This window comes from Neodiprion fabricii, chromosome 5, assembly GCF_021155785.1.
Source record: "Neodiprion fabricii isolate iyNeoFabr1 chromosome 5, iyNeoFabr1.1, whole genome shotgun sequence".
Lineage (NCBI taxonomy): Eukaryota > Metazoa > Arthropoda > Insecta > Hymenoptera > Diprionidae > Neodiprion > Neodiprion fabricii.
In genome coordinates, this window is record NC_060243.1 from 3,479,318 (window position 1) to 3,502,758 (window position 23,441).

Consider the following 23,441-nt stretch of genomic DNA (forward strand, 5'->3'; position numbering starts at 1 on the left):
TTTAATGTCAGCTCATTGACGGCACTTTATTTCCTTTTTTTTTTTTGTTTCGTTGTTGCGGCCTGTGTCAGAAATTGACCTTCACGCCAACAAGGCCATTGGTGACAAATTTCGACCTTCTCACCATGCTCCCAGAGCTCACGTTTTTTTTCCTCATTATTATTTATTTACCACCAAATAGTATCAGGTCTCTCTGGACAGCCCATCCAGTATTGGGGAGCCGGAAGAGGGTAGCGATTGTCAGTCTTGATTAGAAGGTTATCGAATTTCCAAAACAATTTGTCCTTGAAGAAGTAAGTCTTGCCTGCCATTATAAAAACATTCATTAGATTGAAAGATTTAAAGTGTTGGTCTATGATGTTTACCACAGTCCTTACCGTCGATCCATGTCATTGCAGCATCGATGTGAGATGGAATTCCACGCCACCTTCTTATGTTGTGAGGATATCCAGGATCCAACATGCGGGATGTTGCATTAAATCTCCAGAATTTCTCACCCCTAGTATTAAGAATGCAAAAAGAATATTACTTTCTTCCTCAGTGTTAAATTCTATTTCTTGTCAAGTCTCGCTTACCTGTACAGGTAGACTTTTTTGTTTTTCTCCCAAACTTGCACAGCGTCTATCGCATCAACACCTTCATCGATACCATAATCCGTTAGTGGTCTGGGACTGTTTTCAATAAAAGAGTATCCATCATAGACCCAGTATTGTTTCCCTGCCACATAAAATTATTTGAAAAATTTCAGATCGTGAAACATGGTTCTCAAACGGTTCAGAGGAGTGAAATGCTATTTATTGACTTACCACTGAAAAGAATAATGCTAGCATCGTCTTCTCTTTGGTAAGCAGCATCAATTTTTTTAACATAATCTGGCAGTTGCCAAAATAACTCATGGAACTTGACCGGATAACCATTTTGAATTATCCCTCGCTTGCTCAGTCGCCAAAGATACTAAAAATAGGGAATCCTGTTAAAAAAATCACGTTTTGTATCTGGCCTGCTGCGCAGATAACGAGCTTACCTCTCCTTTGAAAACAAAAAGTTCTGTTCTAAAAACTGATATGGCGTCAAAATTGCCATCACAGATATCGGGAATGGTCGATGTAGGATATGTCTCGACTTCGTCGTAATCTTCAGATTGATGCTGGAGATGATCTTCAACTGTTTCGTAATCCCCTATGTACGTTACTTGATAACTCCGTTCTGTTGTAGTTTCCCGAGAGGGTACTTCTGTGACAAAGTTTACCTCGGCATCTTTCTCTGTCGTGACGCGCTCCGTGGTAGTGGTAATTGGCTCATTTGCTGCAAAATCATCATCTTCCACATGTTGAGAAACTAAAATTGATACATACAGTTAATTTCTAAATGTACGACAACTGTATCTGGCGGTACGGCGAAGTATGTACGCGCAACATCTGATCGTAAGACTGTCTTTGAAAGAGTGGATTTGCCAACACAACATGCCGATGTATTAGAGATGCATTGCAAAAGTGGTAAATATATTTCAATCCTTACTGTACAGCTGATACAATCCCAAAATATCATCATAGTCGAGCTGCATGTCTGGGGTCGATCCCCTGTAGTAGGCATACATGACAGAGGTAGGTACAGGCGAGTGATCGAGGCCCAAACTGTGACCAATTTCATGAACGGCAACACTGTAAAAGTCAGTTCCGTCTTCTGATTCCGTAGGCCTTATTCTCCACTGTTCGTCGTCATCAAAATGAAGATCTCCCGCGTAAGACCCCGCCGGGTTGGGGAAGAAGGCATGGGCCAGGACTATTCCAGGACCGTCAAAGGCATTTCCTAATCTTTCGAACAATAAACACGACGGATTTTCGTTACAAGATCCAAGGTGAAGAAACAAATATGAAAGTAAAAAACAGTACGTACACCGCATCCGTGTTATTTGACACACAGATTGTACTTCAATATAAATGTATTAATCTCACCCATCTCCGTGTTCGCCTCTTCCAAACGCCACTATTATATCTGCACTCGGATCGTTGATTTGTTTAAAATTCAAACGCGAATATCCACTCCAAGCAGCAAAAGCTCTTGCGATTTCGTCACTGACAGCCTCTTCACTTAACTTCGGACTCCAGTTTGCTATGCTGTAATAAAAAGTGCATTAAATTCATTTATTGGAGAAAGATTAATTACCAAAATTTATCATTTAAAATTGTCAATTATTGTGATGATTCATTATTTTTATCGTCGTAATAATTCTTATCTCCAAGGAATTACTATCCGTATATTAAGACTTGGTTCCGGTCCACGTTTACTTTGTTAAAAACTGTGACTCACTAATAGGTGATGTTTCGTTTTCCCCATCCTTTAGATGCGATGACGTATCGCTTCCTTCGAGTGTTCACGTTTCTATCAACATCAGGAACACCGCATCGTGGTGATTTCATCAACTTGAAATGAAAAGCAATAATTATGTGGCGCAGGTAAATATTGGCAAAGATTTAAGAGAGACCAAACAAATTTGCACTTTCTTCTATAAAAAGAGCAGCAATTTCAATACGCCTCGACTGGTTTAAACTTATTGTTAGAAAAATAATTTCAAACAATCGACACTCTATTATTGTACTGTATACAATAGTCGTTTGTATTATGATAATGATTACCTGGAGTGTGTTATTATCGAACACTCCCGTTTGAGTTATGTTGCCGAACTTCTGAACAGTCTTTAATGCGTTGACCATCGAATCTTGGCTATACTGTGCTTGCGCTCCAGACATTCCCTTGGGTAAGTACCCAAAATTCTTCATGAACGTCAGCTGTCGCAAAAAATAAATTTAATTTAGTCATTGGCGTTTTTTTTACCTCGAATCGAGGAAATGGAACGGTTGTAAACCACCAGAAGATTGCGGTAGAAATGATAGTCGGATAAAAAAAATGTTTACAGTAAAGCAGAGAAGACGTGTTTAAATAATTATAGCTTATACGCTGCGATAAATTAGGCTGAAACGAAGTGAATCTGGTAATTATTAAAGATTGATTTATCAACTTAAATCAGTATCGCAGAGGAAGTGAACAGTGGAATTCCTTTTTACAGATATCAAGAATTGACGACAAAAAGTGATATCGCCGCAATAAATGGAATAAAGTGAAACTGATAAATTCAGGTTGTATTGATATATTATAGTATCTCTCTAAAATTTTTATTCATTCGTCCGCAATCAATAAAATTAAAGGGTTTACCAAAGAATGAAACAATTATTCTACACATTGCGTTTTCTATAGGACCAGAGTGAACGGTATAATTCCGACTTATACGAATGTATTATTTTTTCCATGAAACGTACTCATAGTTTTCTGTTATTAACAACGCTTATCGGCAAGAGCGGGCTGATATACCGACGTAAGGCGAGAGTGCAAGCGTTTCAAGTATGTCGTTTATGCATACATACATTTACTGTCTATGTACAGAGAATGTCAAAGAACTCTTAACTCAGAGGCAGATAAAACAGTGAGTAAATTTAAGTCAATTTAAAAAATCTTTGAGCTAGACCGCTTGGCAAATACTGATATTTGCTCCATGCAGTCTAGTTTGAACATACCGCGTATGCTGGAGGCACTGAAAGTGCGTCTATCGATTTTTCAACAGAAATCGGCGCCCCGCGAATTTCGACGATCGAAAGAATGAAGATGCAGAGCACTTGGATGACGGTATAACGCATCATCACGCTGCCCTCGTGGACACCCACATGAACTTTATCACTGTCTGACATCGTCGATAATTTACTCGACGTTTGTTTCCACTGATTGTAAATATATTTTTACGTTCTTCTAACAGTAATTAGGGTGCAGGTTTCAAACGAGCCTGGATCGAACAGCAGAGGTCGATCGGTTATAAATTAATGTGTAATTTGAGTTTGCGGTAAGGAAAGTAAAAAAATTATTGAAAATAGAAAAATCGAAAAGTAACAATAACAGTAAAAGTGAAAACGTGTGCCACCACTTAAACTTTGTGGCGAGCTTGTTCGAACTTCAGAGTTTCGTTATTTATTATACATGGAGCCGCTTCTATGATATCCAGCCTCGGCGGCCGAGGAACTGCTCTCCGCGGATTGAAAAAGATAACTGAACAATATGTATGAATAAGTATGCGCGAGAAGTAAAATGATCAGAATACGTATATATGTACAACGAGCGGTAGGCCGAGATTGTAACTATTCTTTCTACTGTGATGATTCTCGTATTAATATCGAAATTGGGACGAACTATATATATATATAGTATATATATTCTCGGGGGGGGGGGGGGGGGGGGTAAACAATTCATTCATAATTGTGCAAAACCGCGTTACACATTTGTATAAAACCACAAGGTAATCCTTACACTTTCTTTAATATGTACTTACACGCTGACCACATGTAAATAGTAATGGGGCAAAATTAAATTAATAATACAGGATACTGTATCATGCACAGATGGTAATGACCATATGGCAAAATGACTAATAAATTCCTCGAATCGATGGAAGGAATTGTCTTAAAACCGCGAATACTGGCTAAACCAAACCAAGTATAGGAAAATTGTACTCATGTACGATGCTTTCGACACGTTTGCTCTGCAATGACCCATCATTGATAAACTTCTTTCATACTACATGTAATATATGTATACAATATGCGCCAAACTATCGGAGTAATGGTATATTTGATATTTGACTTTCGGGCTTATCATGGATCTATCTGCGGTCAGTTTAAAAAAAAATTCCGTACGCGCTTTTGATGAGTGATCCATATCTGACGTCTCGTCTACGTAAATAGGGGTTTTATTTGAACGTCACGCCAATGATTCTTCGATTCTAATCATCGTGGGCGAAATGACGTCAGTCAGTTACGAACTTGGTCGAATTTGAGAGAAAAAAAAATGTGTCTTAAGCATTTAACAACGAAGCTGCAACGCTATAAGTATGAAATCGGTGTCGTTTGTGCAAAGTTGTTATTTAGTTTCATCTCTGTACGGCCAGTTTAAGCACGTGATATTACAATTACTGCACTCCAGCAGTTATTATTTTTTCTAGTAATAACGCGTTACCGTTCGAATCAATGTATATAACAAAAATTAAATACGCTTCGAAAACGACAAAGATTTAGGGCAGGAGGAGTCCATTTTTCCTGACGCATCCCTGCACAATACGTACTTCGGAAAATATAATTCCGATATGTGTTTGTTATTGATTTTATGAAGGAAAACTTTGACAGCGTATAAAATTTAGTTAGCCGTAAAAAAAATCAAAACATATACCATATATCATAGGTATGTTCTGAAAGCGTAATTTCAGTGTCATTTTTTATGGTTATTATCAATTAATTGTGAAGCAAAAAGTCGTATGATCGCAGTGAGTAAGTCACCGTGTAAATATAAACAATCAGTGGTGAAAAACCTGAAGCTACAAGTTCAGGGAAATAAGAGGTAAACAGTGTGAACGGAGCTAATGTTACTCAACCCATAATTCACACGCGGAATATAAACCACAATTGCCAGATTATTAGTCATTGCGTGTTTTCTTTTCCGAACCCGTCCCAAATAATTTTTCCGGCATCGGGAAAAACTAGAAATTAGAAGATGAATAAGCGCGAGGATTCGTCATCGATTTCTTCCAACTCCTGGATTTCCTTCGGAACTCCAGTCGAGGATGAAGAGCATTTGAAAAGTTCTCGCTCACCTCGGCGCAGCTCATCTTCCGAAAATCCAAAACTCACACCCTTTGTAAGTATTATAAGTATATACCAAAGAAATTAAGACTAAAGTTCCTACGTATACAATTTATGAGGGTGAAGTTAGTAACGCTATTGCGACGACTAAAGTGTCAGAAAACCGTTAATATTTAACAATTGTATTTTGAAAACTTGACTAGTTTAAAGTCACTATAAACTTGAGAAATAGTAATTTTTCGTCACGTTAACCTTACGAACTTCAACCTTGTTAGAATTTGTAATACCTACAATGAATACAAATATGTGTTATACCCTACGGTTTTCATTTACAGAAGCTGCGACACTCTTACGGCATTAATCCACGAGTTCCACTTGTCAACTTAACATCCCAGGACCGAACTCTAATCGCTTATGCCTGCTCGCATGCCACCGCATTGTACGATTACACATCCAGGGATATGCATCTCCTGCAGGGACACGTTAGAGAATTAATATAATATTAGTACAGCCATAACCGTTTCCAGTATTTGCAAGTGAACCGGACAACCGTGGTTCGTTCGACTTATCACAGTTGTGTGACTATGTAATGCTAGTAAAGCGCATGCAATCAACGTCAGGTTGACCCGACGTTAGTCCTCGTCGTTCGCGTGTCAGGAGTCCGCTTCACCGGATACTCGCGGTATAATGAATCAAACATTTGTTATTACTTATTATACGTATATTAATGTGCGACAGTGTAAGCCCTCACTTCTAGGTTTCCCTTGGTAATTTTTTATGATACCCCGAATCCTCACGGTTTGCAATTAGTCATGTAATAACGGTAGTTTCCGGCGAATCAACGCCACCAGCTAGAGAACCGAGGCTATATTTTGTATTTCGATACTAACGAATAACCAACTACGTAATGAGACTTGATTAATGGTATGTCAGCTCAATCTCTTTCATTTGATTTCTTTTGTAATATGTTCGCCCCTTGACATACCTTATTTTGGAGGGTGGCTTCACCCCCCGAAAGTGTTTGACGGCACCTAAAAAAATTGGTGTCGCTTAGTTTTTAGTCTACTCTAACATATTACAAAAGAAATCTAATCGGCGAGATCGACCTGCGATACCTTCCTTGTTAGTACATGTAACGGCAGTATTATGGGTGGATCGTATATTTTTTTATGTTTATAATTTCAGCAAAATTATGTGTCAATGATATCTACAGATACAGAAGGAAAGTGGTTACTGACTGTTGATTCCGGGAAGGATAACGTTGTTATTATTTGGGACACGGAAACGAGGTCATGCTTGCTAAATAGACGGATGAATTGTTGGAGCGCATTCGTCATCATTAATCATTTTTCTTCACATGATCATTTAGAGTGCCAATATGTACGCTGTTCAATCCTCACGGCATGGAAGAACTACTGGCAGCCAAACTGAGTCCAAATGCAAAGTACATTGTGACCATAGGAAATGGGATAGAAATGACGATAAAGTTCTGGTTGTGGTCGTATGGTCGCCATGAATCCGATGGTATTGAGTAAAAATTTTGATCATAGGACATAAATTGTTGAAAATTATGAATCAATACGTTCCAAGCTATGAATATTAATTTTGTTTCAAAGCCACTGCCGTTTTAACCGGTCTTGGGAACGACAGAGTGAAAGAAATTATTTTCAACTCCGAATTTTCTAATCATTTTCTACTTGGCTTGGAAAGTAATCTCGTATTTGTTACGTGGGTTAGTATTGTGTGATACCATGATTTAAAAATTTCTATCGACATATATTACAAACACTTACAAAGTTTGTTCGGCTCACGCGTCAACGAAAGCTTTATGAGAGTTCTATAATGGAAAAATTCATTTTTTACTGTAGGATAATCAAATGTTGAACTGGAAAATAGCGAAAATTAACGGCGATGCCGGGCGATTAGGACTCTTTAACGTTTCTACGTACATCATGAAAACTCATCAAGTCTGGACGGGTACTAGCAACGGTACGAAATCTAATTATTCGATGAAGAATTTCTTACCCTCGCTAAGAAATAATAAATTATTTCGTTTTGGCATTCTGATCTCGTGCATATTAATTGCAATTTGGCAATTACTTGATGAGGATTTTTCTCAACAATGAGCTCAATATTTTCTAGGACACATACTAGTCTTGAGTGATATTCTGTACAGAGAATGCTTTAGTACTAAACGGAAACCGAGCAATTTCAAAACACATGTGAAATCCCTGCGTCTACAGTCGTGCGAAATATCTGCCATTACGAGCCACGAGAAGTACCGTTATATCTGTTGAAATAAGCTTTTTAACTTCTCCATTCGTCGAATCTATAACGGCTAAATTTTATCACGGAAACGCCATATATATGCTACCTATAGATCTCAAGCCTAGTGATGAATGGATCACGCATTATGTTTAAACTTATTTCCTGATTTCAGTGTCGTAGTCGTCGGCAATGTTCTGGGTCATATCAAGTTCTACGACAATCAATTGCGGCTGATATTTTGCTGTCAGAAATTTGGTCTCGATAGAATTACTGCAATCTCTTTTCATCTCAACTCTCGCCGGAAGGCTCCTATTGAAGTAACAAGCGAATCGTTCGGTAAATTACATTCCTATACTGCATATACTGCAAACTTGCACAATTATACACGTAGAGAAAATTGTTTTTTCTCATTTTTCAACTATAGTTATTACCGACTAATTTATCGATGACTTTCGATCAATTAGGTATGAATTTTTCAGTTGACTGTTGACTTATTTTTCATCAGTGGTTTCCTCGACCAGTACTCTCGACCGTACTGAAAATTCTGAGGATGACGTTGATAATGAAGAAATGGATGGCGAGCCGCCTTCGGATGATCAAAGTAGAGGACCTGCCCTTGAAGAATTGCTGTTACCCAGGAGGTCCAAACACGCAATAGAGAAACGTGAAAAGTTTGCCAACCTCGACTCGAATGTTACGATATCCTTGGATTTGGCGCCTCCAGTTAATCCAGACGAAGATCAAATCGTCCTTGACAACCGTGTGATGAGCCAAAAGCCCGAGATAATACCCTCGGATTACACCCTGGAACAAACTCCGTTTATTATCGACGATTTCATAGTTTGTACGAAGGAGTGGACGAATCCGCACTATACTATATAGACCTACCGCAGATTTTCATAGCTATAATTTAATGTCTTCTTTTCTCCAGTTACAGGCACATCCAGAATAGCTAGAGTGGAAACATCTAGTCTCAAGTGTCACTATATTTCGCATCAGGCTGCGGCAGCCGTTACAGCTGTCGATACTCATCCCGACAGGTTCAGTGATTTCCATTGCAGTATATATTACTCTTTAACGATCCATGTGTCGAACATTTTCGGAGAAGTAACTTATCGGCCAAATTCGTTAATTGCCGTTCCAACACAATGTGGCATGCACTGACGGCTACAGGGATATCCTAGCTACCGGCAATATGGCAGGCGGTATCCATTTGTACGAGTACAACAACCATCATCTTCTGGTATCCAAGCAAACTCCGCCAATACCATCTTTCGAAGAGTTGATCGCAAGTGATATCACAGGGGCGATAAGAAATTATGTGACATGTGTACATAGCCATCAAGAGCCATTGGCTGGAGTCACAGCGTTGAGGTTTTCACCAAACGGCAAGACTTACATCACGCTATACACTCTCAGATACGCCACACAGCTCTTGATTCTTTTCGTTATACAATTTCCAGGACGGGAGTTGGCCTGCGGTATGCAGAGTGGTATTTTGTGGATTCTAAATCCCAGTACCCTGGATCCAGAGGATCGATTGCCGTTCAAGCATTCATCCAAGTCGCTTCTGGACATCGTTTACTCGGAAAAATCGGATTTCATGGCATATAGGGTATGCAGCATGCTTTCTATTGCATCCCTGTAGGAGCTGATCATTCAATTAATAACTCTTAATCCAAGGATGATAACATGACTGTTGGAGCGTACCATTACGCGGCATCAAGCGCAGAGACTGGCGCTGATCTAGCAGTTTGGAACTTTCTGGGCAAATATCAATCTCACCATTTGCCAATTAGAGAAGTTCTATTCGGACCACCCTTGAGCGGAGGGTCTGTACCCCGTCTGTTTACTCTTGCAGAGGACTGTAACTTTATTGAGTACGACCTGGAGAACAGGTGCAATTTGCTTCTACGCAGAGTTGCCGACGTGTAAGCCTCAATTTTACTCGATGAATTTTCATTACTTCACCACAGCGGACCGTATCCAGAACCCGGTTTAAAGATTTTTAAGGTAATCTGTATAGAGAGTTCAGCAATTCCTCTTTGTATGGCTTGGTATCCAAAATTTGAAGTAGAGAGATTCTTCGTATTTTCTAATACAGAGGTTTGTAATGTTTGATTAATTGCAAATAAAATAAGAACGCGTGAAAAAAATGTTAATTTTTAGCACAAATTCAAACTGTTGAACGACTGTACGAAACTGATTCAAGGAACGTACCTTGGTCCGTCTTCCGGGGCTCCAGTAGCCAGGATAACAGTAAGAACTTGATAATTATGGTTTTAACGAAAAACGCTGTGATTTAAATCATTCTTTGACACGGTGCAAACACAGTTTTTACCGACGAGAAACATGCACAATCAGGCCTACATGGTGTTTGCTACCGATACTCAAATCGGGTTGCAGCTGCTTCCTTTCGACGGGAATCCCTTCATGGTCGTGGGAATTGTTGGTCACCCGCAAATGGTTAATTTTTCGTAAGCACTAATCACATTCGTAGTTTATCATGACAATAAACATATGTAACGTTATTTTTCAGATTACCCATATGATGCTCAGTTGTTGCGGTGAATTTCTCTTCACTCTTGGCTACCGAGATCCATGCGTTTTGATGTGGAAGATTCATCCGCGGTAATACAAGATGAAAACCCAATCATAATAACAATCTAATACAGCAACCAAGGTTGCAACTGTATTGTTAGAATATTATAAATATTTTATCCGAAAAATCTCTATTATAAGCTAAGGACTGCAGACATCGAACATTTCGGAAACATCTGTAGGATATCCCCAAGACTACGTTAAGAAAATGTCAGACTCCGAATGAAATATTTTGCCGATAATACTGAAAAGAAAATATTTTGTAGAGATTAGGAATATATGACAACGAAATAGTTGAAGGTTTAAAAGTAATTTTGCAACGCTGAATATCTTATTACAGCGCTGTCGACATTATGGCTAAACTAGGTGGTTCTAGTCTCTCCCCGTTTTACTGCCTTATTGACGGAGGTCAGGATGGCTGGCTGTTGAATGAAATGCAGGATCTATTTTATTATGCACAAATATTGCATCAAGGAGAGAATACAACAGCTACTCGAATTGTGTCGGATAAAGTGTCAATTACGCAATTGCCAAACCTAATGCGAGCTGTTGGATACTATCCTAGTGCCCACGAGGTGAGTGATTTCGTTTGAAAATGGCTACAGCCGAAGAGGGTATCTCTAGTACACATTTCAAAGGTACTATTTAATGTGGACAATTATTCGGTATAAAAAATTAATAAAAGATAAAATTTCAAAAGGACGCCGCAGCAGTGTTAAGCATTTCTAACAATAAGGTATATACGGTTTAGTGGTACACGCACAAGTAAATGGCCTGTGATATTTTGGGGTGTAACTAATTCTTTCTGGTTACAGTACACAAGTTATTTGGTTCATAAAAATTAAGTCACGTTCTCTGATGTTACCTGGTTCACAAAAATGTATCGATTTTTTTTTTCTTCTTGTAAGCTGAGTAGAAATGAATTAATGCATCAATCCCATTTTCACTTCGTACAATGGTTAATTTCAGTTTACATACGTATCAAAGCGTTAAATATTTCTTGCGCGAACCAAACTTTCGTGAAGCATCAAATAATTTGTGGAACACAGGTATATATCTACACATAAAGCAGATATAATAGTATTATATGTCAAGCTCAAGTTGATTATTAACGTTTACCATTGACGTATACCTTATACATGCCTTCCAAAAACAGTTAATGCTCTGTGCACTTTTGTAACTAGCTTAGTGTACGTTTGAAATGTGTAATTATTGCGTTTCCCTCGTGTATGCAGGGTTTCGGAGTTACAGATCTTTTTGATAATTTGTTTGCTTATGACTTTCATCATGTTCGTGAACCGTCCGCATCAGCTGGAAGAGCTTATGACAGAGGTGGTTTCTAAGAATTACGCAAAAACTGGGCAGCTGGTTGAGGAAATCACATTTGAAGAGTTTGTCAAATTGTACGTAAATCATCGCCCCGTGTTCGGTACGTCTATGCAGCAGATAAAGAAAGCCTTTGCGGTATTTGGTAAACCTGAAATGGAGAATAGTCCAATCATTACCAGAGAACAGTTTATAGAAATTCTAACTGGGCATGGTTAGTGGCATCACATCGCATCGATTGGGGTAAATGACGTTTGTAAACATTTTCAAAAGGGATAAATTGCAATAATTTCGACTTAGGAGATCGCATGAGTACTGAACAGGCTTACAAAGCCCTCAGTCTTCTGATGCCGGTGGAAGATGAATCGGAGAACGATGCTGCAGATATCAATTTCTCGTTTTTACCCGCGGTAAGTTACTACACAGTAACACTCTTATTGGCCAGTTCCAGAGCCAGTTATTACAGCAGCTGAAGACTTGACGTGAACTAGGAGCAGATAAGAATACGACATCAATTCGATTGCTTATAGTAGTATATTATTTTATGGTACAGGATATATCTTACAAAGATTTTGCTGTGGAAATTTTGGGCATCGAACCCACTGCGGAGACGAATATTATTTCATCGGCCAAGGATACTCCACATTGATACAATTCGACAAGACAAATATCAGTAAGTTATGTGTCATAATGCGGTTACATCTTTAAAATCTGCAACGTTCATAGATCTACTGCAGTTTCCATCCACAAGTTTTTCACTCATCGTTTGGCTCAGCACTGAGTTTTGACAACTTGTGAATTTTATCGTGTGATATCGAAATTAGAAATTTCACAGACTACTTTTATAACATGAGATCATCTACTCACTATATGTATTGTACGTGTTATAGGACCGCTGTAGAACTGTTGCACTTAATTATTTATTAAATACCGAGTTACTTGATGTACGGTTTCAACCGTCTATCGTTAATTACTTTCCAAATTTACGGAATGTTGGAAGGTCATTTATTAAAATTGATCAACTGATTGTTTCACTGTTTTGGCGTCGAAATATGATTCAACTTATCATTTTTGCCTCGCTTGTCGAATTCCGGATCACCTCACTTAGAAAAATTATCAACGAAAAATTGATGCCTCATTTACTAATGTATTTCCGCTATTTCTTACATGATAAATCTAAAGTTGTCGTTCAACACGATAAGCCAAGTCGAGGTACGAGCAAAGTGTTGAATATCACTACCATTCGCAAAGTATAAATCTCGGCTCCATTAGGAGAAAAACTATACGTATGTTACATCATCCTAGTTGGGCCAAGCTGTTGCGTATAACGATCAAAAGTAATTATTCGTACTTTCCCAGAAAAGAAACTTGAATCTGATATAAATTGTTTAAAGCGGAACAAAGCGAAGATTATTTGTCTAGAATCACTTTTGAAAATATTTTTCTTTGTGACAAATAGTCTAGAGTGAACGTAACATACACAATAATTGACCAGGAATTTACTGGCATAAATACATAGTGTAACAATAGGTGAAGTACAACACAAGTTATTGTAATGATACATAAGTATTATTATAAATAAGCTTTACTGACTATCAAGATAACTGTATATATTGCAACTAATAATGATTAAGTGCGAATAATGAACATGAACAGTAAAATACAAAACGTTATAACAATTGTTAATCGCTGCTCGGTCGTAAGTCATGCTAAAATTGTAATTTAATCGATTGAACATTCCATTTTCTAGAATGAGACTACTTAGAATTACTTTATCACGTACAGTAATAGCTTAATCCAACAATGTATTTGCATAAGAATTTTTGCTACGCAAAACGTGGAACATATATTCATATCAGCTCAACTTTGCTTCCTTGTGTCTGCATGTTTAATCCTTATCAACGACAACAATTATTATGAAGTCATTGATCTATTTTTAATCAATGAAAATTGTACTTTAGAAATAATTCATGCAAGTATATATCTGGGGGAAGGGGGGTGTTAAGCGGAAAATGTATGTAAAATAAATATTATGCTAGCTACGCGCGGCGATAGGAAAATTTTTTAGCTATGTAATAATTTTTAATGTGAGACAGGGAAAAATGCGTTGGGCAGTACAGCACCGGTTAGAAGTATTTGCACCTGAAAACGGATGAACGTAACAGGAATACAGGCCTAGACACTGCCAGCAGTGACAACAACCGCATCAGTGCTTACAAATTTTATAACTGTTTTAAAATCTTCTTCATTCCATTTTCACTTCCGTCCAGTTATCAGAACTTTCGTACAACATATGCGAGCTATTCTCTACGATTTTAGGGTTTACCTAGAGTAATCTACACTGATGGCATTAAAAGAAGTACAAACAAATTTTTACAGGAAATCCTCATTTCATCGTTATAAACTCTACGTTATATTTACAATTATATACAAACAATTGCTGGTTTGAGAAAAATATCAACACAGGTCACTATTGCGTTATTCATCATGAGACGAAAAGGAGAAAAATGTCAGCTATTATACCTGGAAGCATTTGCTACATCTTTGGGTATTGAACCAATTTCAACAGTTTGATCGACTACCTCCTGGGCTCGTATCACTTTATAGATCTCGTGGATACATTTTTGCACGAGGGAGCCTAAGCATTCTGTCGTCAGACTGAGTCATTTCTTTTCTTTCACTTTGATAGTTCAACGTAAATGATTCAGTTTTCTTCAAGATAGATGTATGCAGTTTCAACTCTTTAGTTGAATGCTCGTTGTTGGTATTATCAATCAAAGTAATCGTCATTACTGTTAACAATGCCATGCTTCTTCCGACAATCTGGGCAATACCACTTTCCTTTTGGGGGCACCATTATTCCTACGCACTCAAAGTGAAACCACTCGATGCGGCAGTCATCCCCGTCACAAGCGATCATTTCCGATACTTCGTCATAAGGACACTGGCAATAGCAATATAAATTGTCAGAACGTTCCAAGACTGGAGCATTATTCTCAGTTGTGTGAGAGTTGTGTTGCAGTAGATGATGCATCGGCGGTGGTTGTTGTTCATGATGATAATGTTGCACCTGCGACTGCTGCTGCTGCTGCAATTGATGATGCTGGTGTAGAAGTGGCTGCTGTTGTCGTTGTTCCTGCTGATGCAGTTCAGTGTCAGATCCACTTGAATCGCTACTACTATCTGCCTGTGCTTCAGACTCGCTATCAGATACTGCAAACGTTGGGGATTCCACATGCTTTGTAACTGAAGCAAAAGGCAGTGACTTATCAAAGAACGCTGTCTGTAAAGGTCTCAGATTTGTAACTGGAGCTGGAGCAGGAGCAGGTGGCGGGGGTTCGACCTTTCTCCATTTCAATGCTGGTTGCTTTTCACTATCTTCATCGCTCGAGTCGCCGTAAAAACGTTTCGGAACTCGCTTTCTTTTCGATGAACGTTTGTTATCAGTTTCAGATTCGCTTCCAACTGTGTGAATAGCACTTGAGTTCCCTGTGTGAGATTCCTTTGCAGAACATACTTCTGGGCCAGGTCCCGAGAAGTTTGGAGTGGAAGATCTGCTGGGTACAACAGTTATAAAATCTGGCGTACTTGAGACAAATCCCGGTTTTGTTTGATAAAAGGATTTCGGAATGTTCAACTTTATGGATTCAACAGTTGGGGTGCTCGTTCGCTGTTTGTCTTTGTCACTTTTCTTCCGTTTCTTTGTTTTTGCTTTCTTCTTTGGCTGTGGAGTGTTTTCACGGCTTGCAGCAATAAGTGGGGGAGCTTGTTTTACAATGTGTTCTGTCATGTTTATTGCTCCGTTGTTGAGGTGCTCTGTCACTGGTGAATCTGAAGAAGCAGGTGCAACAGCAGCAAGCAGCGTCAACTGATTACGCTTTTCAGTTAATAGCCTATTGGCAAGCTGTTGGGGGTGTTCGTCGTAAAAGTCTTCGTCAGTTTCAGTCTCGTCTGTATCAAGATCGGATTCTCTGAGTAAAGTGTCTGGAGGAGGTGCCGGATTACACATGTCGGCAGGACTGGGACCGTTTTCAATTTGCAGTGGCGCTACAATGGAATCAGGTTCAACCGAATCAGAGTTACCTCGTTTCGTCAAGTCCTTGAACTTTCTGCGATCCTTGCGATTGAGTTGTTTGCGAGGTGATCCCTCAGACGCAGAGCTATCTGACTCTGAGCTACTGGAGGAACCAGATGAAGAGCTGCCAGATGATGAGCTGCTGCAGCTACAATTAGTTCCGCATGAGCAATTGCTGGAATCGCTGTTGCTGGACGAATCACTTGATGACGTGCTACCGCTATGCTTCTTCTTGCGTGGCGTTTTAGGTTTCTTTTTACTGGTTTCATTTTCACAGCCTGCATTTTGAATGACTGCTGGTTGCATTTCTGGGCTTTTGGAAGGTTTACCATTATAATCATGTTCTGTACCGTGAGTCTTACTATTTCCAGCATTTACGCCTTCTTCACCAGATGAAGGATTTATTTTTTCCATTTCAGATGCAACCACACAATAGTCATGATCAGACAATATGATCTTTCTCAAAATTTCTATTTCTTCATCACTATTTTTTTTCTCCGTACTAGATGACTCTTTCATTTCAAGACTAGCCGTATATGACTTAAAATTATCCCAAATCCCGTCAATTATTTGAACCTCTTCTTTTTTCTCGTCTTCGATCAGATCAATTTCAACTGAAGTCTTTGTAAACTCACTCGGCGTAAGGTGAACAGGTTCCACAAATTTATCATCCATACTTTTGGATTCTTGTTTGAGTATATCTTGAGCAGGAGTTCCTTGGTTTGATCCCTTGGAAGGTTGACCTTTCTCATCTTGGCTGTCCGAGTCACTATCTGAGGATAAATTCAACGGTGGCAAATCGTAAACATCGACTACTTTCTTAATGCTTTCTTTGCTCTCTTTAACAACGTCTACTATCTCTGCCACACTGTCATTACTTGTTACTTTATCTTTCCCAGACCTTTCCTCATCATTGAGCAGCCGACGATGAGTCTCATCAGGAACATCTACACGGATATCAACTTGTTCTTTGTGATTCTTTTTGTGCTTGAGCATCAACTTCTTTGATATGAATTGTGCAGTACAATTCTCACAGCTATAAGGTGAATCATTGGAATGTAATCGCTTGTGCACCTTCAAAGCTACTGCTCGAGAAAAACTCGAGTTGCATTCTTCACAGACAAAGGCAGTTGGTGGGATACAAAAATGATAAACGTGTGGCCATTTCTTCTGCAAACACTTTTTGCACACAACACTCTCTGTGCCATGTTTCCAAAAGAGGTGCTTAGTGATATCTGGTTTATTCCTATAAGCAATTCCACATCTGTAGCATAAATGATGGAGTTTGTGTTTCCAGACATGGTTGGATAGTCTCTGCTGGTTTCCCGTAGATTCCAAACAAACATCGCACGCGTGATGTCGCTTCCGAAGGTGAACCATCAGCCGGAACGCAGAAGGCAAATTATTAGTGGTGCAGAGACAGCAGCGATACTTGACGTTTATATTGGGCGAGTAAACTCCTGGACATATGTGGCACAACAATTCACTATAGCTGTAAAATGTGGACTTGCACATAATACATATTAATATGGTCTTTTGGTGCATTTTTCTGTTATGTAGATACAATTCTTTGTGTACCGACGAATGAAAGCGACAGTGAAAGCATTCGTATGATCTACCGTTGGATACGTTGTATGTGCCTGCTGTAGAATTATAGCTATCTAAATTGAAGAAATAAGCTTCAATACTTTGCAGGGCCTTCTTTATCCTTGATATAAACTGTTCTCTGTGGATTATAATAGCAGGATGTTGGGGAAGGAATCTATGTTCAGCTAGCATGTGGAGTCCCAACTGCCTTCCATTCACAGCTATTTGGCGAGCGTGGTTGCAATAGATGCAAGTCGGACTTGCCGCTTCTATACAGTGCTTAAGAAGTGTTTCAATTTCCATGCTCTCCATAGTACCTTCAACATTGAGATCTATACTTGGAACTTCTTGGCCAGCTAAAAGAATCCCATCCAATTCAAAGTCAGTCTTGTCCTGATTCCCATCTCGCGACTTCTCACCCCCAGAATTATTCTCATCATTTGTGTCTTTGGCTAGTTTCTCAGTTTCATCTAAGGGGCAATCCACGACAGCTAGCTTCTCACTGTCAGTGTCACTTTCCTCTGCATCTAATTGATAACCGCCGGTACTGTCTCTTTCTATTTCTGATAAATTCGGTGTCTTTTCTTCGGATGTAGTACCTTCGCCATTATTATTCTCTTCCGACTCTCGATTTATGTTGTAGTTCTCTCTGCTGTTAACCATGGTATTTGCATTGGATACTGAGAACTTCGAAACTCTGTTCGTGCAGATTTTAATTACTAGACTTCTATCTGTCGCAGCAACTGCATTGAACGACACGGATGTTTGAGGTTCTCCAAACTCGTCAACCTCTTCTTTTTCAGTAGACTCATTAGGCTCTTCTTCTTCGAGAGGCGCCTCAGATTCTTCCTTCTCCACATCTTCTTTGGGTGGGGTTCCCTTCAAAATATCATCCAAAGTTTGTACTTCATGTTGAGGACTAAATAAAGAATGTGACACTGAACTTTTAACAGGACTGTCAGGCCTTTGAATCTGAGGTGAGGTCTCATCATTCTGAGTAGTAACTGGCATCCCGCTACTATTCGGTTCCTCGTTGGCTGACTCATTACAGATGGAACCTGCTGAATTGAGTCGTTCGTCTAGTTCCGGATTCAGGCTCAATGACACTAAATCCTGTACTTGAACCAACTCTGTGCTTTTTATGGGCTCTTTCCACTGGGAACTATCTTCCAACTCCTGTTTGCTATCCTGACCTGATACTTGACTTGAATCCCCGTGAAATCGCGACACTTCCATAATGGTTTCTGTCACACTATCGTAACTCTCCGTGCTGGCATCTCGTGGTGATTTCTTACTGCAAGCTTCGTCCTCTGGCTTCTCACTTTTACGTGCTGAATCGTCAACACCTGTCATTTCGATGCATCTTGAAACCTCCATAATCGTTTCAGCCACCGTATCTCTGGCAGTGCCAATGAGAAACTCTGTATCAGAGCTCTCGCTTGTGCCGCAATAAGATTCGCTGCCGTCGTCATTTCCAGGAATAAGCTGTGCTTTTTCCTCTGTCTTTTCAGTCTCAAATAGTTTTTGAACCGAGGAATCGAATATTTTTGACGAATTGCTTGGCTTTAGCCTGTTATTTCGTATTATTCGTTTACACGTACCCTTTCCATTCCCAACTGCTGATTGCATTTGCGCTTTCATAGACAAGGTGCTACTTACCGGTAGCAGAGTCGTATCCGCAGTTACTGGTCGGGCTTCTGAAACCAAAGCGCAAGAAGAAGCATGCGAGTCAGTTTGCCGACAAACCGAGCATGTCTTAGCAGTAGGTTGTCTCTGTGGCACAGAACAAAAGTGGTTATAAAAGTCATCAGTCTCGGAAAACACTTTCTCACAATTGCAGCAAATTAGGTAGCAGGAACCTTTGAAAGCATTATAGAAATCTTCGACAGATTGAAACTCTGTCTCTGGTACACTATGCTTGCTTGACAAGTGATACGAGAGTCTCTCGGCTTGACCAAACATTCCAAGGCAAAACAGACATATGTGTCGCTTGTGAACCTCTCGCATGTGCAGGAAAAGATTCCAGTTCTCAAAGTACGTGCCACAAGCAGAGCACAGATATACTTTGCGCGTAATCCTAAAGTTTGTAGCTATTGGCATTGAGGTAGATTCGGGACTTCCCAAAACTCCCTGCATCGGAGACATTGATGTGGTACAGTTTCGCTGGTGCTGTTTCAACATCGACATGGTACAGAAAGTCGCTCCTGACTGACACTTCAAACACTTGTATTTTGCCGCAGGTTGAAGCCCCAGGTACTGGGCGTACTCAGTGATTTTTCCTCTCTTAGTATCCAACTTCTTCTCTTTGACTCCTCTTGAATTTAAGGCTTTTGTTTGAAATTGTATTTCTACGGATTCTTTCCGCAATATAGAGGGTTGATTTTCTTGCGTCTGGGCAAGAATGCGCTTTTTGAAACCTTTGTATGCTATTCTGGAAGACGAACCAAGGCTCTTGCTAGCGTTATCTTCAGACTCTGAGGAATATAAATTTTCTAACGAACTCGTATTGATTTGGTCTGAACATGAATAAATTGTTTCGTTGTTTGATTCTTCGTAGTCAGTCTCCTTGCATTCATTGTTGACTGCAGCAGCTGCGGTATCCATAACTTTGCTCTCCCCGTCTCCATCTTCCATAATAACGTTGACTGCGATCGCAGGGTCACCTGGAATTAAGATTTATAATGAGATTGATAACTCAAAGCAGTGTTTGCTAATTTACCGCGCCAACATTTTTTCATATGAAGTGTTTAATAATACATATTCACAGTAGCCTAGGGGTATGAAACTCAACATTAACTTTCAAGTCTGCTTTTTGGATTGGATTGGAATTTATTTTTACTCTCTTCAGCTGCCCTATTTAATATGACAGTTGCTTGTCAAATAGTTTTGAGCATTAAGACAAAAATACCAATTGACACTGTAAGAAATACTTTCAGAATACTAAGCCTGCCAGCTTTTTCTTAGTGGCGCGCATCTTGTATGATAGATAAGTATCCTGTAATTATAATACTTTGATTTTCAGGGACATTCAGTTAATAAAAATATTTGGTGCATTACTACGCGATTGAATTATATAGCAAGGTTTCGGATAGCATAGTTTCTACAAAAATATTGTAGTGTAACAATATCGAAGCATTTGTGTGTATATAATGCTTACAGCTCATTGACTTGCCTAGCTATATGTTGCATAGTAATAAAATTTGATTGTCAAGACGAATCAAAAGACCAGTTTGTATATGATAAATTCCAATACCTGATCAACCACCCTGTCTATTATCACAGGCAATAAAGGAACAAGTAACGGACTCGTTTGCAGTAGCTGAACACTCAAACGATACTGTTGAATATAATTTTGTCCAAGCTAGGCATTATGCACAAGGACTTTGTCATCGGTTATAGGTTATCGGGGCTTTAGACTAAAGCTATACCAGCTGCCAAACGCGAGGCATAGATAGAACGTAATCATGTTAGCTAGCTGAAAACCAAATTATTAATGTTTATCTTTGCTTATAAAGAACTGTGTCATTTCGTAAAAATGTATTTTTGTGTAATTCCGTGTTAGCATTAAAAAATTTCTGCAAATCAAGCTAGATATCTTCAAAAGACAAAAGGATAAACTCATGCCAAAGCGTGTAGCTATAGGTATTAAACAATATATGAACAGCATGATGTAGTAGAATATCGAATTAAGAATTTTGATAGAAGTCTAAGCTTCTCATGAGATTTGTCACGATTTTAATCACTAGACTTGGCTGCATTAGCAACATTGGCTTCTTTGGTTAACTGTGACTGTGAAACTGAACTTTGTTGATAAACTATCTCTGAAAGCGACTACGAAATCAGATTGAATACTTGGACATACTAGCGATATGAATAAAAATGAATAAAAATGGGTAAATATTAAGGTACACCAGTGTGAAAATTTCTACTAGCTCGACAAATCTTGAATCTCAACAAAATTAAATGTCAGGCAAATCTTGTCAATGATACCAAGAGAATTGTCGAAGAAAGATGCCTAGTCAGTGAAGGAGTTTCAACAAATTTGAAGGAGTAGGTTGCATGCATGGAGATAAATTGGATAACATCATTAAGCGAAAAGGAGGACGATAATATCATTGCGCCTCCTGATCGGCCTGAAGGAAGCTGAGCATAATACGAAACCGTGATGCCATACCTTAGTGGGTGATTCCTATCTGATCGCCGTATTCTCGTATACGAAATATTATATCGAAATACTCTTCCCGCAAATGCGTCCAGGGTATGCCGATAAACGACGATCGGTCACGCGCAAATTAATAGCTTCGTAGCGCTTGAATTATTCCACCGCGCCGAAAAGGTTAGTAAAATGGCGTCAATATCAATGAACGCGGCTCCGTCCGCGCTTCCAACACATCTCCAGTGATGCCACCTTTTGTCATGTTCCCTCCGTCGTCGCTAGCTGACACGGCCCAAGGAATTAAGGTTTTGGGAAAACTCAGGGAAACAATTAGATATTTCGAAAATGTCTCTTTGTTTAACAAACATCAAAACACCTCGAAACTGCACACTACACCCCGTATGAGCCAAACGGTTCTTGACGGACTTGGGGAGGTCGGTCCAGTCAGTGCCCGCGTGAAGAATTTTAACGACGAGCGAATCGCGGTGCGTAACTATACATGTAGCTATTGTATGCACTAAGAGGCTGGTAGCGTTGCACTTGACGATGCCTGCTACGACGTGCTACTACTATCCCGAGTTTGTAGTGGGTCGAACGCTCGAAGACGTCTGCTGGGATTTTAAACTCGGGCTGACTCGAGGCTCGGTATGACTGGCGGTAGACCGAGCGACCGACCGACCGACCGACCACGACGACCGACCGACCGCGGTCTTGTTACGGCTACTCTTAGTTTCCGTACTACTGCTAACCTGAGCTTTAGGGCAAAAACTCAGCATATAGGAGGTGGCCCTCGGACCTTTTTCTTCCTAACCCTAACCAATAAGCCCAAGAGCACCCCTCCCCGCCGTCTCCTTGCCCATAGGCGTCGTGTCGTTATGCGTGTAACGATGGACGCTATGCATACTACCCATGATATCCCTATGCGTAAGTATGTCGCGGTACACACGTTATACAGCTTACAGAGCTCTACAGAGTAGATCTCGCGAACCTCACTGTACAATTTTGTCATCTGTACAGCTATTAAGGTATATTATACTCTATGTTTAAACTGTACATACATGCACACATATAACTGTGAGACGGCAGTCATTGCATTGTCATTTATCATACACGCATTCTTAACGCAGGTCCAAACACACATCATACCGCGCTTGCATTTTCCTAGGATTTTGCTTCTGCCATGCGTTGAAAACCGGGAAAACCGTATTCACTGCACTCCGAGCGCAGCCAATAAAAAACACTAACGCTCGGTGCACTGTGGGGTAAATTTAGAACCCATGAACGCATAAACTAACATGCGTGCGTTCCGAAATTACTTGGCAGAGCTGAAAACTCCCTAGGACAGAGGCAGAGCTAACCGCGAACTTGGCAGCGCAAAAGAGATGAAAGATTGGTGCCAGCACTGGAGCTAATATTGGTTGGAATGCACCCAATTCACTTATTTATTTCAAAATATGTTGCACTCTCTGCAAATATTCTAGCCTTCAGCCAATGAAGAGGCTAGAAAATTAGGGAACTGTACTAGCATGCACTTTTGCTGTAAATCGAATTCGCCATTTATTAATGAGATCGGTTGACATGAGAAATCCCCCAGTTCATTTCAAATCTTGTACATGATGCCGCGCATATCAATCACAGTACACGACGTAATGTCCAATTCCATTGCTGTTTTATGTTATATTATTATGACTGGTATTAAGAAGTTGACAGTTTCTTGATTGATTGAAATACCCCTATCTGTCAGCGCTTT

General features: G+C 39.6%; 4 protein-coding genes and 1 long non-coding RNA gene across 8 annotated transcripts; 3 read left to right on the forward strand and 2 right to left on the reverse strand.

Annotated features, from left to right (window-relative positions):
• Positions 1 to 12: 12 nt before the first annotated feature.
• On the reverse strand, positions 13 to 5,879 carry LOC124182081 (matrix metalloproteinase-14-like). The gene is made up of 10 exons (XM_046568885.1): positions 5,690 to 5,879; positions 2,637 to 2,789; positions 2,311 to 2,423; positions 1,954 to 2,117; positions 1,519 to 1,806; positions 1,025 to 1,338; positions 807 to 954; positions 576 to 717; positions 378 to 499; positions 13 to 304 (listed from the first exon to the last, which is right to left on the reverse strand). The coding sequence occupies exons 1-10, from the start codon at positions 5,702 to 5,704 to the stop codon at positions 168 to 170; spliced, it is 1,596 nt and encodes a 531-aa protein (XP_046424841.1). The 5' UTR covers positions 5,705 to 5,879; the 3' UTR covers positions 13 to 167.
• On the forward strand, positions 162 to 3,559 carry LOC124182089. Of its 2 annotated transcripts, XR_006870691.1 has the most exons (7): positions 182 to 293; positions 371 to 502; positions 749 to 843; positions 1,216 to 1,496; positions 1,696 to 1,858; positions 2,345 to 2,456; positions 3,068 to 3,559. It is a non-coding gene; the product is annotated as an uncharacterized LOC124182089 (long non-coding RNA). The 2 variants fall into 2 exon arrangements; XR_006870690.1 differs by lacking the exon at positions 3,068 to 3,559 and having other exon boundaries at positions 162 to 293; positions 399 to 502.
• Positions 5,079 to 9,214, forward strand: LOC124182083 (cilia- and flagella-associated protein 251-like). Of its 2 annotated transcripts, XM_046568887.1 has the most exons (9): positions 5,079 to 5,436; positions 5,580 to 5,733; positions 6,014 to 6,160; positions 6,864 to 6,967; positions 7,048 to 7,202; positions 7,295 to 7,410; positions 7,547 to 7,667; positions 8,119 to 8,282; positions 8,452 to 8,562. In XM_046568887.1, exons 2-8 carry the CDS (start codon positions 5,590 to 5,592, stop codon positions 8,124 to 8,126), a joined length of 795 nt encoding a protein of 264 aa, XP_046424843.1. In that variant the 5' UTR covers positions 5,079 to 5,436; positions 5,580 to 5,589; the 3' UTR covers positions 8,127 to 8,282; positions 8,452 to 8,562. The 2 variants fall into 2 exon arrangements, with proteins under 2 accessions (XP_046424843.1, XP_046424844.1); XM_046568888.1 differs by lacking the exons at positions 5,079 to 5,436; positions 5,580 to 5,733; positions 6,014 to 6,160; ... (2 more) ...; positions 7,295 to 7,410; positions 7,547 to 7,667 and adding an exon at positions 8,878 to 9,214 and having other exon boundaries at positions 8,067 to 8,282; positions 8,452 to 8,790.
• Positions 9,215 to 9,233: 19 nt separating this feature from the next.
• Positions 9,234 to 12,522, forward strand: LOC124183243 (cilia- and flagella-associated protein 251-like). The gene is made up of 8 exons (XM_046571480.1): positions 9,234 to 9,561; positions 9,630 to 9,877; positions 10,116 to 10,412; positions 10,486 to 10,577; positions 10,888 to 11,122; positions 11,859 to 12,087; positions 12,174 to 12,283; positions 12,427 to 12,522. Exons 3-8 carry the CDS (start codon positions 10,299 to 10,301, stop codon positions 12,520 to 12,522), a joined length of 876 nt encoding a protein of 291 aa, XP_046427436.1. The 5' UTR covers positions 9,234 to 9,561; positions 9,630 to 9,877; positions 10,116 to 10,298.
• LOC124182075 lies at positions 12,389 to 22,936 on the reverse strand. 2 transcript variants are annotated; one of them, XM_046568873.1, is made up of 2 exons: positions 22,838 to 22,936; positions 12,389 to 20,198 (listed from the first exon to the last, which is right to left on the reverse strand). In XM_046568873.1, the coding sequence occupies exon 2, from the start codon at positions 20,167 to 20,169 to the stop codon at positions 14,644 to 14,646; it is 5,526 nt and encodes a 1,841-aa protein (XP_046424829.1). In that variant the 5' UTR covers positions 20,170 to 20,198; positions 22,838 to 22,936; the 3' UTR covers positions 12,389 to 14,643. The 2 variants fall into 2 exon arrangements, with proteins under 2 accessions (XP_046424829.1, XP_046424828.1); XM_046568872.1 differs by lacking the exon at positions 22,838 to 22,936 and adding an exon at positions 21,710 to 22,484.
• Between the last annotated feature and the right edge of the window lie 505 nt (positions 22,937 to 23,441).